This window comes from Perognathus longimembris, chromosome 24, assembly GCF_023159225.1.
Source record: "Perognathus longimembris pacificus isolate PPM17 chromosome 24, ASM2315922v1, whole genome shotgun sequence".
In the NCBI taxonomy this organism is placed as follows: Eukaryota; Metazoa; Chordata; class Mammalia; order Rodentia; family Heteromyidae; genus Perognathus; species Perognathus longimembris.
In genome coordinates this window covers 2,253,663-2,273,507 of record NC_063184.1, presented here as the reverse complement: position 1 = coordinate 2,273,507, position 19,845 = coordinate 2,253,663, and the positions used below count along the sequence as shown (strand labels likewise).

Genomic DNA, 19,845 nt, shown 5'->3' with positions numbered 1-19,845 from the left:
CTTCTGCATTTATTAGTAATTTGTTCTTTTTTTATGGCTGGGTAGTATGTAGTTGTATGGAAATGTCAATAGTTTATCCATTTATCACATGGTAGATAATTTATCTTATTTAGTGTACAGGTTTTTGCATGGACAAATGCCCCATTTCTTCTGGGTAAATACCTAGGAGCAGAACTGCTGAATAATCTCCTAAACATATTATATAAGCATATATTTAAATATATATATATAATATGACATGTTTATTTAAACTTATTTTTAAAAATCAAAAAGATTGATGACTTCACTTGAATTATATTGGTTTGTAGATAATCCATCTTGATTTTTTGATAGCATGCACATGTATACACAGCACCACTAATCTTCCACAATTCATTAAACTAAGGGATATATGGGTATTGTGAAAAATACTGCATGGTACTTACATTTGACTAGTTTCAATTAACTATCATATGTAATGACAGCGTGGTGTTGGCATAGGAAAAGTGGGCACATTTAATAACTGCTAGCCAACTTTTCCTTTTCCAAAATCTTCTAGCTCCCCATTCACAACTGACATTAATCTAGACTTCACATTCAAGTCATTATTTATTAAATAAACTATACAATAGAAAAGTCTAACACAAATTTCAGCTATTTGTTTAGAAAGTAAATCCAGTTCTATTTATTTCCTTATGTCACTTTTCCTTTGGATGGAAGAAAAAAGGAAAACACTTCAAAACACAATTAAAACCTGCACCTACAATACCTATAAATCATCTGAGGTGAATATCACCCCCTTGTGTCAAGAAAGAATAACTGCAACACTAAATATATTATAAAGGTGGGAGAAGCAAAGTATGAAAGATACATCTTTCTAAATCTACTCTGCTGCATAAATCACTATGATTCTTGCAAATGAAGTTTAGATTGTTCACATTTTTATTATAATGCACTACATGTATATGTATTTTCAATTTGTCTGTTCAAGTAGTAAAGAACTGAGTTTTCCTTTTTTTTTTCTTTTTTATTGTCAAAGTGATGTACAGAGAGGTTACAGTTTCATACGTTGGGCTTTGGGAACATTTCTTGTACTGTTTGTTACCTCCTTCCCTCCCCCCAAGAACTGAGTTTTCTTTTCTCTTTTATCCCCAATACTTTTTAATACACTCCTTCCAAACACATACCACATATAACACATGCTATATATAATTACAGTAAAAATAAAAATGATACTTCATTATTGTTAATACTCTGAACTTTAACATAAATCATCAAATAACCCCTTCTAGTAGTAATGAATTACAATACTCAATGTATGGCTTCGGATTTGGTTCTTGCCTCTACAGGACTGGATATTAGATCCTAAATATGGGATTCTAAAAGTATTTGCAATACAAAGAAAGGATATTTATTTACAATTTATGTGACTCAATGAAATAATCCTACTGTTAGACACTTCTGCTTTAGCCCAAAAATATTTTTACACTTGGTGCAGTATTTTAAAATAGCTAAAAGTATATTAAATAGAACTAAAATATGACAGGCTAAGACACCTATGAAAAATATGTGGCTAAACAAGATTTCCTCTAAAGGAGCAATAAATTTTAAATGAAAAAGTCAAGGCACTCTCTAAGTGTCAATCCAGGTCTCTTGTTATCCAACAATAATCTTAAAGCTGATTTATGGGTTACCCCCACACACCCCTTCTCTGAAAATCACATGGTCAAAAAGTTGCTCTTGCACACCTGGATGATACTTGCTTGCTTTATGATCTCTTTGACAAAATGACAACAAAACCCCAAAAGACAACAAGCAAAAACCTGCTTGGTAAACAGCATCCTTTTGGGTAGAGTTTGTATTCTCTATTATTATTATCTCCTTCTGTCACTGAAACAAAATTGTGCAACTTGAATGATATAGCAGATTATATAGTACACTTTTGCCAGACATAGAAATACGAAGGGGCTAGATAATTTCAAAACCTAGTTTGTTAGCAGTTGAGGAAAAATGAAAATGAGCCCTGCAGCTATCTGCCTTAATTCTTCCACTATTTATCTCACTGTCATTCAGGCTTTTCCACCATTTACTGCATATGCTATTCTGATTCCTGCCACTTCTGTCTGCTTTATGACACATGTGAAACTCAATTCCTCCAGAGCTATTACTTCCAATTTGCTGCTTCCATTTTTATGCAGAATCCCCTTCCCAATACTGTGTACTTTCCAAAAATTGTACTAAGGTTTGGGAAGAGCTGTGCCTAGAACCATGTAAGTAGTGTGAAAGAGAATCACACAGCTCTTCATACTACTGCATGAACACAGTAAAGAAGTATTATACACCTCTTATATCACAGATTCATCAAACTGCAACTATAAAGTTAAGGTTACGTGACAGGAAATTACTCATTTTACCATCACTTTGAAGCTAAAACAAAATTACAAGTTTTAAATACAAGGTTTAAGCCACAGTCAAACTCCCAAAATGAACAGTAAGCATAAGTCAGATAAATTTCTCTGAGTGTACATGTTCTTCTTTTGCTGGTTTTTATCAGAGAAAGAACTTGTAATTTTAGGTGAATCATGAAAATTTTACTTTCAATTGTTCTTCCTCCAAAAATAACCACAATTACTTGTTTTTATCCTTCTTTGGTAACTCTTTAGAATATTCCCTGATTATCTCAATGCCAATTAAATGTTCTATGATGCTGAGGACCCTGACTAGATACATTAAAATAGTTTTGAAACAGAAAGCTATGTAAGTCATTCCTTTTGTTTAGGTGGTACAAAAACTTACACACAGAGCCTCGCAATCACTTGGCTTCCTTGCTCATTGCTGGTGCTCTATCACTTGAGCCATGCCTCCAGGCATGCTTCTAGCTCTTTAATTGGCGATGGAATTTCCTAGAATTTTCTGTCCAAGCTGGCTTTGAATATATTAATCCTCCAGATTTCAGCCTCTTTTGAGTTGCTAGGATTACAGGCATGATCCACTAATGGCTAGCCATTAAGTATTATTGATATTATATATATATATATAGTGCCTCTGCTATTAATGCATAAAGACATACAGGACAAGACAGAAACAGTACCCCCTAGTTAGAAAGATGGATTAAATCTAATAAATGAATTTATCCAGAGTTGATTCATCTATTCCTAAGGTTTAGAACTCTTGTGGCAACCACCACCAGAATTTCTGGGAAACCATCTGCACTTAAGGAAAAGAAGTATTTGGGATTCATGTGGTATGCAGGAGAAATTGAGGAACTAATTTCAGAAGCAGACCTCTCTATCTGATTATAATGTGTAGTTCAACTTCTGACTCTGAACTATACAAACTCAAGGCAAGAAGCTATTACTTAGCAGATCTGAATAAACACTCTGGCTTTGAACTTGGGTTTTTATTTTGTTGTTAATGAGATTAAGTTCAAGGGCAGTTCACAAGGTGAAAATGACATCTTGGAATACATCAGCAGAAGCACAGTATTCAGTAAGCTCTGTATTCATTAGACTAAAAAGCTATCACAGTACTCACTTATGATGTTTACAACTTCATATTAAAGGGGCAAAATGAACAATAGTTCAGGAAAAAAAAAGAAGAAAATGCTGAATACAGAAGTCAAGTTAAATAATCCACTATGTGAAACCTGGAAAAGACTGGTTAGTGAGGTGGTGCACAGAAAAAAGACAAAAAAAAGTTTCACAAATAAAGACAAGACATAGTATAGCTCAGTGGTGGCATGCTTACCTAGAATGAGTAGGGGAGGAAAGGAGGGAAGAGAGGGACAGGAGAAAGTCACAAGGGGAAGGACAAAATTGTTACAAATTTTAGAATAAAACCAAGCTGATGTGTAGAACAAGGGATAAACAGCTGCTGGATTTGCCTGAGGCAAATCAGCTTAATTATCAATAAGCAAAAGATGAAGAAATAATGACAAAGTATTTCCTTAAATGTGTCAATGTATCAGAAAGATAACTGTAGGGCTAGGAAGGTGGCTTAGTGGTAGAAGGCTTGCCTAGCATGCATCACCCTGGGTTCCACTCCTCTGTACCACATACACAGAAAAGGCTGGAAGTGGCACTGTGGTTCAAGTGGTAGAGTGCTAGCCTTGAGCAAGAGAAGCTCAGGGACAGTGTCCAGGCCCTGAGTTCAAAGCCCAGGACTGGACAAAATAAAAACAGAAAGATAACTCTAGAATAGACTGCCTTAAGTCATCTCTAATCTTAAAAAAAAAAAATCTTTTAGAATTTGTGTATCAATGACATGTACTTTATTAAGTCATTATTCTTTCTCTAATTTGATGGTGTCATCATCAACTATGCAGCAAATATATTCTAACACAAAATCTTAAGTCCTTGAAACTCAAACACGTAGCCTGAAAATTCCAATGGCAAATACTAAAAGTAGCATTATACTCACTACAAAAAGATAAAAATCAATAAAGCTTTGACATTCAGAGGATAAGAGTACTTACATTATTATACAAAAATTCAGAGACTTATAGATTTGAGAATCATTCAGTTAGGAAGTTAGTCTAACTACATTCTTAAAGATTAAATACTGAAAGAACTTCCAAGAAATAATGTTTCAAGTGCACTCCAAGACTGTACTTCAAAGAATTTACTACAGCCTCCCTACTATAAGTAGACTTCTTTGGATTCATTATATTAAGTTATAAAATTCAAGATAAAGTATTATCTCCAGAAAATGTATGCAAGAGATTTATTAAACCAACCTTTATAAAATTTTGTAGCTCATTCACCTTAAAATGGACTGAAGAAAACTGGGTGCTTGTGGCTCCCATCTGTAATTCTAGTCACTCAGGAGGCTAAGACATGAGGATTGCAATTCTGTGTTACTCTTATTTCTAACCAGCAAAAAGCTGGAAGTGAGGCTGTAGCTTAAATAGTCGAGCATTAGCCTTGAGTCCAATGCCAAATTCAAGCCTAAGAACCCATCCTTCCAAAATGAAATGAAGAATTTAATGTGTGTCTGGAAGCTGTAAATCAATTACAAAAAAACTATAGGAAAACCCTGTAACAGTGATCTGGGCAATGACCAAGCAATAAAAGAAAAAAAAATAAGAAGAATGAATAAAGCTAAAAAAATTCTATCCAGAAAAAACAACAACACTCAAACAGAATGAAAAGACAAAGTAAGCAAGAAAAAAGATTTGCATATCATGTACCTGACAAGGGACTAATAATGCATCAAAGTATCTTAAGAAATTCAAATGACTCAAAAGTAGCAAATAGCAATTTTAAAAAAAGGATAAAGGAGGCCAAAGGCACAGCTCAACTGGTAAAGTACTTGTCTAGTTGTCTAGCATGCACAAGACCCTTTGTTCAAAACCTAGTACTGCAAATAGAAAAAAAAATGGATAAAGGACCTCAACAGGCATGCTCAAAAGTTAAAACACAAATGCATTAAGCTCAGGGAAATGCAAAATAAAGCTCTAGTGAAATACCATCCTACATCTGGAAAAGTTATCTATCAAAAGCCAAAAGATAAGCGTTGGCAAGGATGCAAAGAGGGGGAATGCTTAAAAACTGATGAGGGGGGCTGGGGATATGGCCTAGTGGCAAAAGTGCTTGCCTCGTATACATGAGGCCCTGGGTTTGATTCCTCAGCACCACATATACAGAAAATGGCCAGAAGTGGTGCTGTGGCTCAAGTGGCAGAGTGCTAGCCTTGAGCAAAAAAGAAGCCAGGGACAGTGCTCAGGCCCTGAGTTCATGGCCTAGGACTGGCCAAAAAACAAAAACCAAAAACTGATGAGGGGACTTAGGATTAGTAGAGCCATTGTGGAAACAATGTGAAATTTCCTCAAAAAATTACAAAGAGTTATACCATATGGTCCAGCAATCCCATTTATACAATCAAAAGAAATGAAATCAGTAAGTCAAAAATATATCTGCATTTCTGTGTTTATTGCAGCATTATTCATAATGAAAAAAAAACATGGCCTCAACTTACATGTCCATCAACAGACTGATGGGTAAAGATGATATGGCAGGTATCACAAGACAATACTCAGTCTCAGAAACAGAATGAAATCTTGTCAACTGTGACAACACACGTGAAGCTGTGGGGTACACAACGGTAGGAGAAATAAACTCAAATACCACCACATGGTCTCATGCATGGAACCTTTAAAAAAAAAAAAGAGCTCATGAAAGTTGGGAGTAATTTAGGATTACCAAGGGCTAGAGGGGAAGGGAGCAGAGTTAAATTAGTCAAAGGATACAAAATTTCTGTTTCAGAGGAGGAAGAAGCTCATAGGATTTATTGTACAACACAGTGGCTTGAAACCTTTCCCTTGAAGAGACTGGCATAGGCAGTTATTTTCTGAGTAGGACTCTCATAAAAGGGACTATATTCAAATCAAAATTTCTGCTTATCATAAGAAACAACTAAGCCTGGGGCTCATGCCTATAATCCTAGCTACTCAGGAGGCTGAGATCTGAGGGTCACAATTCCAAGCCAGTCTGGGCAGAAATGTCCATTGAACTCTTACCTCCATTTAGCCAGAAAGAAAGCTAAAAGTGGAAGTTTAACTCAAGTAGTAGAGCACCAGCTTTGAGTAGAAAAAGCTAAGTAAATAAGAGCACTGGATCTGAGTTCAAGTCCCAGTACTGGCACGAAGAAAAAAGAAAATGAAAAGAGAAACAATTTCCAGAATCAAGAGACAATCCACAGTATGGAAGAAAAATCTCATTAGTGATTCAACAGATAAGAGTTAATATCCAGAATATACAAAGAGCTCAAAAATATAAAAGAGCAAAGAACAAATAATCCAACTAATAAATGGAAAAATGAATTGAACAGAAAATGGTTAATAGATAAATGAAGAAATGTTCAACATCCTACCCCATAAAGGAACTGCAAATCAAAACTACACTAAGATTACATCTTACCCTAATCAGAATAGCAATCACCAGGAAAACAAATAAAAATAAGTGTGGGCAGGGCATTGTGGGGTGAAACTCTTCTTCTACTCTGTAAATTAGTAGAACTGACTCTGTAAAATCAGTATAGCAGGGTTTCCAAAGCCTCAAAACACTGATTTTATGACCCCACTATGCCACTTTGGGGCATATATCCAAAGGAAAGTACATCAATAAATGAGAAAAACAACTCCACAACTGTTGGTTGCAACTCTGCCTAGAACAAACAAACTGTCCTATTCCTATCCCTTCCATTGGAGCTAACCAATTATCATCCTTTAAAGGCTCTTCTCATAACTGAACAAACACTATATAATCAAAGCAAAGTTTACAAAATAAAGTTATTTCAATAAAATATTAATGTGAATGTGTTCCAGTAAAGGTTATTGTGGGAAAAATTAAACTTCATATAATTTTCAGGTGTTGCAAAATACTTAACTTTTTCTAGCCATTTCCTAATATAGTTGAATCCGTTAATAGATTGTGCCAGTCATTAAGTGAAATCCCTGGAGATCTATCTGCCCCTGGAACAGCCCTCGCAGACACCACAGGTGGATTTTACCAATCTTCTAGGCCTTTCTAAAATCAATCACATTGACACACAAGCCAGCACAGAAGTTGTTTTAACTGCTAAGACTTAAAAAAAAAAATCAACACATTTATTGTACACTTTGAACATCATATTCTTCTAACTTCAGAATGGCAGAACATTTTTTCATAGCACAACTAAATAATACGTAAATAATGCTCTGATAGTTTTTCAACAAATGCAATATGGAAAGAAAATGACTTTTTACCACATATTGTTTTGCTTTAACTTTAAGGAACTTTAAAAGGAAACTGAAGAGTCACCAAAGTATACAATTCAGGAAAGAGTAGCTGGCAAAATAAAGTTGGATTTCTAATATTTAAAAAGCAATCAAAATATGTGTATTTATATACAGATACAAATGCACATATTCATGTACTTACAAACCAAAACATATAATATGTACATTTTTCCATTGTCTAAAGCTTCTTGAAGCCAAGTATCATTAGTCAAAAAGTGTCTAGAGGCTGCAACAATGGTATTACTTCAAATTTGGGGGGAGTGAGGAATTAGAGGGGTTTTTAAACACAAGTATTAATGCTTCATAAAACAACTGAAATATGAGTAGGACTTACATAGTATTCTACAATTCTGTTGCTTCCTGCTATCTGTAAGTAATAAAAACTGCAGGATATAACTAGCACAAAGTGACCCATTTTGCATTTTCCAACACTGTCTAATAATTAGAAAATAACTAGAAAGTGATTTGATAAAACTATTAAGAGCAACAACACCCTAGTAAGATTAAACAACCTAGCTACTGAATTGATTTTACAACAAGCACATCTCCTTACTTACCTTATCAATCCTATCTGGACGATTAGTAGCTGCCAAGATGGTCACATCCTTTAACTGTTCAATTCCATCCATTTCTGTTAAGAGCTGTGCCAAAACGCGGTCAGCCACATTTCCAGAACCTGAAGAACTGAGGTTTAAAAACACTATTTTAAACATGTTTGATCATCCTCCGATACCACATCAAATATATTTACTTTTGTTTTATTTTATGCTGGTACTGAGATTTAACCTCAGCACTTGCTGTCACTTAGCTTTTCCCTCTCAAGGCTAGTGCTCTACCACTTGAGCCACACCTCTACTTCTGGTTTTTGGTGGTTAACTGGAGATGAGTCTCTAGAACTTTTCCTGGCCAGGTTGGCTTTGAACTGTAATCCTCTAATCTCAGCCTAATGAGTAGCTAGGATTACAAGCATGAGCCACCAGCAGCTGGCAGCATCTACTATTTTAAAAAGGTTTTTTATTCTGTAAGGATAATGGACAAGTCAAACAATAAAGTACAGGTATGACAAACCATTAAATGATTGCATTACCAAACAAAAATAGTATTCATATGATTTACTTTACTCATCAAACATGTTGATTTTTCTCTCCAATACCAAAATGATAAATGACTATCAGCACTGAGAATCAGGATATAAGATTTCAAGTATTTCAGATGGTTTGTTCATCAGCACATAGTTGTTTTAACCAAAATATACATTCTGCATAACAAGTAAATTGACAAGCAACTGTCCATTTTCAGCAGGTATGAATATACAATAACTTGGGAAGATAGTTTGGTAGGCTTATTTTTTATTCTTAATTTTTTTTAATTTTTTATTGTCAAAGTGATGTACAGAGGGATTATAGTTACATACGTAAGGTAATGAGTACATTTCATGTCAAACTTGTTACCTCCTCCCTCATTTTCTCCCACCTTCTTTCTTCCCAGGTCCGCCGCCTCCCCCCACTCCACCCAAGTTGTACAGTTAGTTTGCAACATATTGTTTTGTAAGTATTGATGTTGCATTGATTGTTTCAACATTTACCCCTTATCTCACTATTTGGATGTTCCCCTTCCCTTCCCTAATTCAGACAAACCTATATACAATACCCAGGGTGCCAAAATCACATATTGTGACACCAGGGGCTAAACTGTATGTAGGGAAGATAAGCAAGAGAAAAAAAGAAATAATTTCACATAGTACATTAAAAATAACAATGATAAACCACTTGTTTCGCTTAGCATCACCTTATGTGATCATATGTACATAGCTATTGGGCTATTGAGCTATGTGCATATGTACATGAGGGAAACCATAGAGTCTATGTTTCTTTGGGTCTGGCTCATTTTATTTAGTATGATTTTTTCCAAGTCTTTCCATTTCCTTCTGAATGGGACAATGTCATTCTTTCTGATAGAAGCATGGAATTGCAATGTGGAGATATATTTCAATTTCTTGATTCTTTTATCTACTGCGGGGCTTCTGAGTTGGTTCTACATTTTAGCTATGGTAAATAATGCTGCAATGAACAGGGGCATCTGGGTTGTTTCCATATTTTGGCTATTGTGAATTGTGCCGTGATGAACATGGAAGTACAAATGTCTTTTTGATATCTTGGGTTTTGCTGTTTAGGATAGATGCCCAGGAGTGGTATGGCTGGGTCATAGGGTAGGTCTATATTGAGCTGTTTGAGAAACCTCCATACTGTTCTCCAAAGTGGTTGTACTAATTTGCACTCCCACCAACAATGGAGAAGGCTTCCTCTTTCCCTGCACCCCCTCCAGCATTTGTTGTTGCCTGAGTTCAGAGTATAGGCCATTCTAACTGGGGTGAGGTGGTATCTCAGGGTTGTTTTTATTTGCATTTCCTTTACTAGCAGGGATGTTGAGCATTTCCTCATGTGTTTCTTTGCCATTTTTATATCTTCTCTTGTGAAGTCTCTCTTTAGCTCTTTTGCCCATTTCCTAATAGGTTTATTGGGCTTGGAGGGGCTTAGTTTTTTGAGTTCTCTGTAGATGACCAATATCAGGCCTTTGTCAGTTGCTGTGGTGGTAAATATCCTTTCCCATATCGTTGGCTGTCTTTCTATTTTGGTGGCTATGACCTTAGCTGTGCAGAAACTTTTTAATTTGTAGTAGTCCCATTTGTTGAGTCTTTCCCCTATTTGTTGTGCCCCTGGGACTCTATTCAGGAAGTTCCTTCCTGTGCCTATAAGTTCTAGTGTCTTTCCTACTCTGTCCTTAAGTAGTTTCAAGGATTCAGGTCTGATGTTGAGGTCCTTGATCCATTTTGAGTTGATCTTGGTGCATGGTGATAGGCTTGGGTCTACTTTGAGTTTTCTGCATATGGCTGCCCAGTTCTCCCAGCACCAGTAGTTGAAGAGGCTGTATTTATTCCATTGTATGTCTTTAGCTCCTTTGTCGAATATCAGTTGGCTGTAAGAGTGCGGTTTTATTTCTGGGTCTTCAATTCTAATCCACTGGTCTTCCGATCTGTTTTTATACCAATACCATGCTGTTTTTGTTATGATTGCCTTGTAGTAGAGCTTGAAATCTGGTATTGTGATACCTCCTGCACTATTTTTTTTTGCCTAGAATTGCTTTGGCTATTCTAGGTCTTTTGCTGTTCCATATGAATTTATGGATTGGTTTCTCTATTTCAGTGAAGAATGTGACTGGGATTTTGATAGGTATTGCATTGAATTTGTATAACAATTTGGGCAATATGGCCATTTTCACTATATTGATTCTGCCTACCCATGAGCATGGGAGGTCTTTCCATCTCCTTGTGTCTTCTTTGATTTCCCTTATTAGATTTTTGTAGTTTTCATTGAATAGGTCTGTCACGTCCTTGGTTAAGTTGATCCCTAGGTACTTTATTCTTTTTTTGGCTAGTGTAAATGGAATTGTTTCCATAATTTCCTTTTCTGTTTGTCTATTGCTGGTGTACAGAAAAGCTGCCGACTTTTGTGCATTGATTTTTGTATCCTGCTACTTTGCCAAATTGGTTTATTAGGTGTAGGAGTTTGGGTACTGAGTTTTTTGGGTCCTTCAGATATAAGATCATGTCGTCTGCGAATAGGGATAACTTGATTTCTTCCTTACCGATGTGGATCCCTTTGATGTCCTCCTCTTGCCTTATTGCTATGGCTAGGGCTTCCAGCACTATGTTGAACAGAAGTGGGGAGAGTGGGCATCCTAGTCTTGTTCCTGAGTTTAGGGGGAATGATTTAAGTTTCTCTCCATTTAATATGATATTAGCGGTTGGTCTGTTGTATATGGCTTTTATTGTTTTGAGGAATGTTCCATCTATTCCTGTTCTCTCCAGAGCTTTTAATAGGTATGGATGTTGTATTTTGTCAAAGGCTTTTTGGGCATCGACTGAGATAACAATGTGATTCTTAATTTTAGATCTGTTCATGTGGTGAATTACGTTGATTGATTTACGGATGTTGAACCATCCTTGTGACTGAGGGATGAAGCCTACTTGGTCATGATGTATGATTTTCTTGATCAGTTTCTGGATCCTGTTGGCTAATATTTTATTGAGGAGCTTTGCATCTGTGTTCATTAGTGATATTGGTCTGTAGTTCTCATTTTTTGTTGGGTCTTTGCCTGGTTTGGGAATGAGTATGATATTAGCTTCGTAGAATGAGTTTGGGATTTCTCCCTCTGTTTCTATTTCGCGGAAGAGTTTGAGGAGTATTGGTATTAGCTCCTCACTAAAGGTTTTGTAGAATTCATTGGTGAATCCATCTGGGCCTGGGCTTTTCTTAGTAGGGAGGTTCTTGATTACCTCCTGTATCTCACCGTAAGTTATTGGTTTATTTAGTTGATTTATTTCTTCTTGGTTCAGTTTGGGCAGTTTGTACTTCTCTAAGAATTGATCCATTTCTGTAAAATTATTGTTTTTTGCTGAGTAGAGGTTTTGGAAATAGCTCCTTATGATTGTTTGAATATCGTGTGTACTTGTTGTAATTTTTCCGGTAGAGTCCCTGATTTTACGTATATGAGTCTCTTCTCTTCTTTTTTTTGTAAGTCTTGCAAGGGGTCTGTCAATTTTGTTTATTTTCTCAAAGAACCAGCTTTTAGTCTTATTTATTTGTTGAATGGTCTTTCTATTTTCAATCAGATTTATCTCTTCTTTAATCTTTGTGATCTCTCCCCTCCTAGTCGTTTTAGATTGTGTCATTTCTTGTTTCTCCAGTTGTTTTAGTTTCACCGTGAGGGTATTCACCTGCTCTGCATCCATTCTTTTAATGTGGGTGCTGAGTGCAATGATCTTGCCCCTCAGTACTGCCTTGGCTGTGTCCCATATGTTTCTTTGTGATGTGTTTTCATTGTCATTGTGGCTTATGAATTCGTTGATTTCATCTTTAATTTGGTCTGTGGCCCAAGTGTTGGATAGCAGTGTGGGGTTTAGCCTCCAAGAGTGTGTATAGTGTCTGTGGTTTCCTTTGTTGTTGAGGGTTACCTTTAATCCACTGTGATCAGATATAATACATGGGATGACCTCAATACTTTTGTATTTGCTGAGGTTCTTTGTGTGGGCTATGACGTGGTCTATTTTGGAATATGATCCATGGGCTGCTGAAAAGAAGGTGTATTGGGTCTCTGTAGGGTGAAAGGTTCTATATAGGTCTATTAGATCCATTTGGGAAATGGTGTTATTTAGGTCCTCAGCTCCCTTACTAATCCTCTGGGTGTTGGATCTGTCTCTTGGAGAGAGAGGAGTGTGGCCTAAATGCAAATCAAAACAACATTGAGACTCCACTTTACCTCACTAAGAATGGCCATTATCAAGAAAACTAATAACAACAGATGCTGGCGGGGATGTGGTCAAAAGGGTGGGAATATAAACTTGTTCAATCACTCTGGAAAGCAGTATGGAGATTCCCTCAAACGGCTAAACACAGAACTCCCCTATGACCCACCAACCACATTTTTTTGGCATTTACCCAAAGGATCACAAACAAGGCAGACTTAAAAAAAAACAAACAAAAAACCCAACACAAAAAGGTACTCATAGTATAGAGATTCAGCTGCTGGGACATGATGGCAACTAGATGTCATCCAACTCATAGAAGGCTGGAGTTCCAGGCCTACTCTGGGCAAAAGAAAAATAAAATTCCTGAGAGTCCATCTCTAACAGAAGAAGCTGGGCCTAACAGTGTAGACTAGGATCTACTGTCATCCAGGCACAAATCCAGGTATGAAAAGCAAAACAATAACCAGTGCAAAAAGGGCTGTAGGTGTGGCTCAGCAACTGAGAGCTTGTCAAGCTCAAGGCTGGATCCAAATTCAGCCCAGCTTGGGACGCAGGGTGAGGCGAGGGGAGCGAGCCAACTGCTATATTACTTAGTATTGAACAGAAAGAACTGAAGATTTGTGTTTGCACAAAAATTCATACACAAATGTTCTTTCTAGCACCTTTATTCATAATTGCTAAAGCTTGGAAGGAACCAAAATGTCAATTGAAAAGTGAATGCATAAATTGTGGCTCATTTAGACAATGGAATACTAAGTGGAAAATAGTGAAAGGAAATTAACCTTGGAGCATAACAAGGCATGGGCAAACCCTAAATTCGCCCTACTACAGGGCAAAAGGCAACAGAAAAAAGAGCTATACACAGCAGACTTCCAACTATAGAAACTTTATATAGGAACATTAAGACATGGTGAAAATAGGGAATCTACATAGAAAATAGGAGGATCAGTGTTAAGGCATGTAAATGGAACAGGAGTTAAAGACCTGTCACCTTTTATCATTATGGATACTCTTCTATTTACAATGAGTTACTGTTTTTATGGTATTTTTATTTTAAGACATTTCTTTTATCTAAAAATACTTCATTTCTCCCTGAGATTTTCCTGACAGGAGAAAAAAATAAAGGAAGAATTTTATATGTTGTTTACATCTGAAATCCAGTAATGTTATCATTTATAACAGAAAAAGAAATAAAAACCTCCCATAATAAATAGAGTTTAAAGAAATTCATAAGCAATACTGCAAAAGATAATGCATCTTACACACAGAAGACAATAAATGAAAACAAGAAAATAAAGAAAAGAATAAACCCCACTATGTGAGCAGATTAGCAATGGAGAAGTAGAAAAAAATAAGCATCACAAAGACAACAAAATGAGAGAAAATACAACATACCTTTCAATACTAACATGGAATGCTAATAATCTCAACTCTCCAAACCAAAAAGTACAGAGGGGAGAAAGTTGGATTAACAACCAAACTTCCACAGGTGACACCCATTATTCTAGCTACTTAGGAGGCTGAGATCTAAGGATCCAGGTTCAGACAGCCCTGGCAGGATAGTCTGTGAGTCTGATTTCCAATTTATCAGAAAAAAGCTGCAAGTGGAGTGTGGCAATTGGTGGAACACTAGCCTTGAATGAAAAAGCTCAGAATTTAGGGCATGAGTACCAGTATTTTTTTTAAAAAGCAAGACTCAACCATTTTTCACACTGAAGAAACACATCTCACAGAGAGAGACAAAGGTTTAAGATCAAAGGATGGAAAAAGATCTGAGCAAATGGACCTCTGATATAACATACTTTCAACTAAAATCAGTCAATGGAGCCAAGGAAAGGCACTTCACCTTAATAAAAAGAAAACCCACCGAGAGGAAATTAGTTAACAGACATTCACAAAATAGTGAATACACCCAGTATAGCAAGGGGGTGACTTCCCAACTTTAGATTAGTGTTGTGTTTAATTCTAAAAGAAAATCTGTTTCACATAGTGAATGCCCAACTCTGCTGATAACAACATTGATTATAACTTCTAGTTCCTCGGATCCTCCATTCTCTTATTCATATTAATCCAATACTTGTATTATTCAAACAGACCTTCCCCTCTTCCCTTGGCACAGCACTGCCAACCTGAGATGCCATTATCACTCCCTTAAAGATGTCATACTTAGCATCTGTCAATTAGGAATCCGATTTAAATATATACATAAGTCATATACGTAAGTCCTTAGTTTCAAAATTCTGTGATTCATGTTATTATGCAGCACCTGAGGTACTTCACTGTTTTAAATTATTCATATTCAAAAACAGCCACTTGTAAGCAGAAAGAGGACACCCAATTTATTCAGTTGGTGTTTTCTATAGGAAGAAATGGTGGTTACAATTACTGCTGAAGACTGGGTAAAGGGCATTGTTTAGATTCTTATTGCTCATACTGCCTTTATTTCTCTCTTATTTCCCCAGATGACTGAGAACTGGCTGGAGACAAGCATAGTGAAAATGTTTTATGGGCTGAGAAATAATCTTGGCTGACTTTCAAAGATCTACCATAAACCCGACATCTAGGAAATCAAACCCAATTCTAGGAAAAAATTCATATACAGTGTTTACTCATAAAATATGATAAAATGGTTTCCCCAAACTTTATCATCTGCTTGAAATAGGCAATAGGACAACTGAAAAAAGAAAGTATTCAACTACAAAAACTATTAAAGCCAATCCTTTTCTTTTTTGGGGGGAGGGGGAGGGCTGTTCTGGGGCATGAAGTCAGGGCCTGGATACTGTCTCTAGGATTTTTTGCTCAAGGATAGCACTCTGTCATTTGAGCCACAGCTCCACTCCTGGCTTTTGGGTGGCTAATTGGAAATAAGCCTAACAGACTTCCCTGCCTGGGATGGCTTTGAACCTCAGATTTCAGTCTTGCAAGTAGCTAGAATTACAGGTGTGAACCTCCAGCACCCAGCTTTAAAGTGAGACTTTCATAAAATAAAAATTATTTCCTTTCAGAAATCAAGTCATTTTTTTTGAATTATTCCTATTCAAAAGATACATAATGCCATGGACTAAAGAGACAGTGTGATATGCTAAAGGAAGGGTTGACAGACCAAATCTGGTTAGCCAATCATTTGTTCATTTGGTTATGTATTTTCCATGGATTCTCTGCATCATATAGCAGAAAAGAATTAAGTATAGCAGAGTATACGCTCCCAAAGGTGAGAAGACCTAGTAACTGCTGGTTACAGAAAAGATGTACTAACACCTATCATACAATTTTGAAATACAATTCAACTATAGGTGAAGACAGCACTGAAAACTTTTTGTGACCCAAAGTGGGTCAGTGTGAAGAAACAGGCTCTGTTGGAAACAGTTTACTAGCTGGTCAGGGGCCAGGGTTGGGCTGAAAAGGAGGGTAGCTGAAGATACACATGATCAAAGTAAATTGTTTGCATGTCTAAAACTAGATTAACACCTGCTGAATTGTTTTAGGAAAGAGGGGAAGGGGTAAGGAAGAGTGATAAAGGAGATGAGATAGTTTGCAATATACTTAGTATATGAGTGGAAATGTCATAGTAAAATCACCTCATACACAAAAGTGCACGCGCATGCATGCACACACACACAACTAATTTATGCTAATTTTTAAAAAGAAAAAAATAATTGTTATATGGGAATGGAGTAAGGAGTGGCTTTACCAAAAAAGGAAAGAAAACTTACTATGATAATTATTACACTAAATTGTTCAAAACTAATTGCAAAGAAATCATTCACATATTTCCTTTTGAATTCCAGTAAAATAAAATGTTCCACCATCCCTTTGTATGAGACTTCTAAATTACACATCAGTGTCTTATATGTCTTTCTTTTGGGCATAGACTCAGGCCTCTTTATCTGCTGTACTTGCTTGCCTTGTTGGAATTCTACCACTGAGCCACACACTTTCAGCCCACACTTCCTTTAAATTCTAGAGGCTTCTTTCTATTCTTTCTGAAAAATAAAAAGTTCTATATGAATCACTTCTAATCACATTCCAGAACTATTAAATTTTATGGCTTTATGATTTTTTTAAATTATCATGAAACTCAAATTAAATTTTTTTTAATAGCCCAACTCAAAAAGTGTCACTGAGAGTTATGATACCTAAAAAAAGTTCCCTAGATGGGTGCTTAATGCCATGAATTCACTGAATATACTCCAAATCTGAAAATGCTAGAAAAGAGGTGGCTTTATTTCCTGATCATTTTTAAAGCCTCAGAGATTTTTTTGTAAATGTGAATCCTGGGATCTTCATTTGCAATGAAAGCTGGCTCAGTTCTGACTTTTTCCCTCATCTCTCTAAAAGGAAATAAATTGAACTATTATTATCACAGACTATGTGTGGCGATATTTATATCTCATAGAAGATAAGCCAGTTTATGAACTTTTAACTGAGCATTGATTGAATTGCTTTTTCATTTTCCTATCAATTTAATCTCTTTTTAACATTCTAGTCATATAACAAAAATGTCAAAACATTTCAATATAAAATACTCTTACTAGAAACAGAGGATCAATTTCTTCTTTTCACAACAAAAAATTAAATTTGTAAAATCCTGGATGTCTCTTAGAGCTTATGATTTTTTGTAATTAAACATTATTTATTCTATCTTTGCAACAAGTATGCGTTGAACATTATTTCCAAAACAGTCTGTAGGAGGTTCATGACTTGTGAAGACAACTCAGAATGATTCTAAGTTTCTTTTAAAAGGGACATTTATATTTTTCACTCCTGTATATACAAGCTTTTTCATAACCCTGACAGTTCTGTAATTCTACAACTGATTTATTTTTATTTTTTAAATTTACATTGCTGTTATTATGAAGGTGATGTACATGAGTCAGGTAATAAGTACGTTTCCTTTTGTACAGTGTCTTGTTCCCTTATGCTTCTGTCCCTCTCTTCTGTCTCTACCCACAAGTTGTATAGCTCACTTTCATCTGTATTCAGGGAGCTCCAGTGATGCACTTTCTCACCCTTGTTCCCTCAAGTTCTGTACCCTCCCCTCATGTGAACACATCATATATAAAGAAGACAGAATCATAAAATGTAAAAATTTTTTAAAAAGAGAGAGATCTCTTGTTTCCCTATCTTGGAGTTCATTTGCATATGTATGTGTGTGCATATATATGTATGTGTGTATATACATATGTACATACACACATATCTATACACATATGCATGTACATATATATAATTTTACATAAATATAAAAAGGCACATAGGGATTGTGCCTTGGTGTTTCTTAGGATATTTTACTACCATATCTTCACTTTTCTTTTTTCTTCACTGACAGGTAAGGCAAACTTGAGTTATTTGTACCAGCTCAAACACAATAGGAATTCATAGGAGAGCAAATGGGTGTAGTGTGATACAAGGTAACCAAACCTCCTAAGTTTCTTAGCAAAAATTTATATTCTTGCTGGGCACCGGTGGTTCATGCCTGTAATCCTAGCTATTCAAGAGGTTGAAACCTGAGGACCACAGCTTGAAGTCAGCCTGGGGAGAAATGTCCACAAGACTCTTATCTCTAGCTAACCATGTACTAAGAGGCAAAATTTGTCTAAGAAATGCTATTTAACTCCTTTGTAATGCAACTGCTAATATTTAATATTAATATTTCTTACCTGCCCCTTTCAACTGCCAAAGCATCAAGTTCATCAAAGAAAATAATGGAAGGGGCCACTGCTCTTGCTTTCCTGAAGATCTGGTAGAAAGAGTACCACATCATCCATAGGTTAGCAAACTCTAGTTGATTTAAGTTGGAAAACTGTATTTTAGAACCACTCTGTTCTATACAAATCAATCTGTTCTATATAAATTAGCTGCTCTGTGTGTTTCACATAAAAGATATCCAGCCCTTGACGGTAGATATGACAGTAACTTCTTCAATGATGATGATAGAAATAAGACTCCCAATAGCTTAGTCATATAGACATATAGGAAGCAATGAAGTAAGCAATTAGAGCAACTCAATTAAAATCTTAGCTTCATCACTCTATGCTAGGTAAACTTCAGCAGAAATTTGATTTCTCTCAACAGTAACTTCCACAACTAGCAAATGGAGATAGTAACAAATGCCTAACTCAAAAGATTATAAGAAGTGAATATTTGAAAGAAAAGAACTTAAAAGATTTAACCCAAGGCTTGGAACATAGTAAGAGCTTAAGAACTTATTAAATATTACCAATGTGGTTAAAAAAAGACAACCATAAAAATCACTCACAGATTAGCATATAAAATACTCATACCTAAATGTCTACATTAACACCTTATTCAGTTCTTTCCTGATTTTCTGGGGAAATAATCAATGATGTAATGCCAGAACAAGAAAATGACCACATCTTAGAGAAACACAGGCTGGTTCAGGCAGAAGCCAATCAAACTATCAAAATCAGAGACTGACAAATATGACAGGAATGATATAGGGAAATAAGCTAGAAAGCAGGCAGCATGGGAGGAAAGGAATCCAAGCATGTATTATTTATAACCCAGGCACCCATTTCTTTTGAGACATGGGCAGTATGATTACAAAAACTAGAAATAGGCAGGCACTAGTGGTTCAGGTCTGTAGTCCTAGCTGCTCAAAGGGCTGAGATCTGAGAATTATGGATCAAAGGCAGTCAGGACAGAAAAGTCTGTGAGACAACCTATCACCAAAAAAAAAAAAAAAAAACAGCCAGAAGTAGAAGTGTGGCTCAAGCACCAGAGTTGGGTGAATAAAATCAAGTGAAAGTCCAAGAAGCCT

General features: G+C 36.0%; 1 protein-coding gene across 2 annotated transcripts in view; it reads right to left on the bottom strand.

Moving 5' to 3' along the window:
• Positions 1–19,845, bottom strand: part of Spata5 (spermatogenesis associated 5) — a 141,350-nt gene that overhangs the window by 55,549 nt on the left and 65,956 nt on the right. For both annotated transcript variants that reach the window (XM_048333709.1, XM_048333710.1), the window contains 2 exons: positions 18,725–18,804; positions 8,314–8,440 (listed from right to left, as the gene is read on the bottom strand). In XM_048333709.1, coding sequence (XP_048189666.1) covers positions 8,314–8,440; positions 18,725–18,804 — 207 coding nt within the window. The remainder of the gene's footprint in view (positions 1–8,313; positions 8,441–18,724; positions 18,805–19,845) is intronic.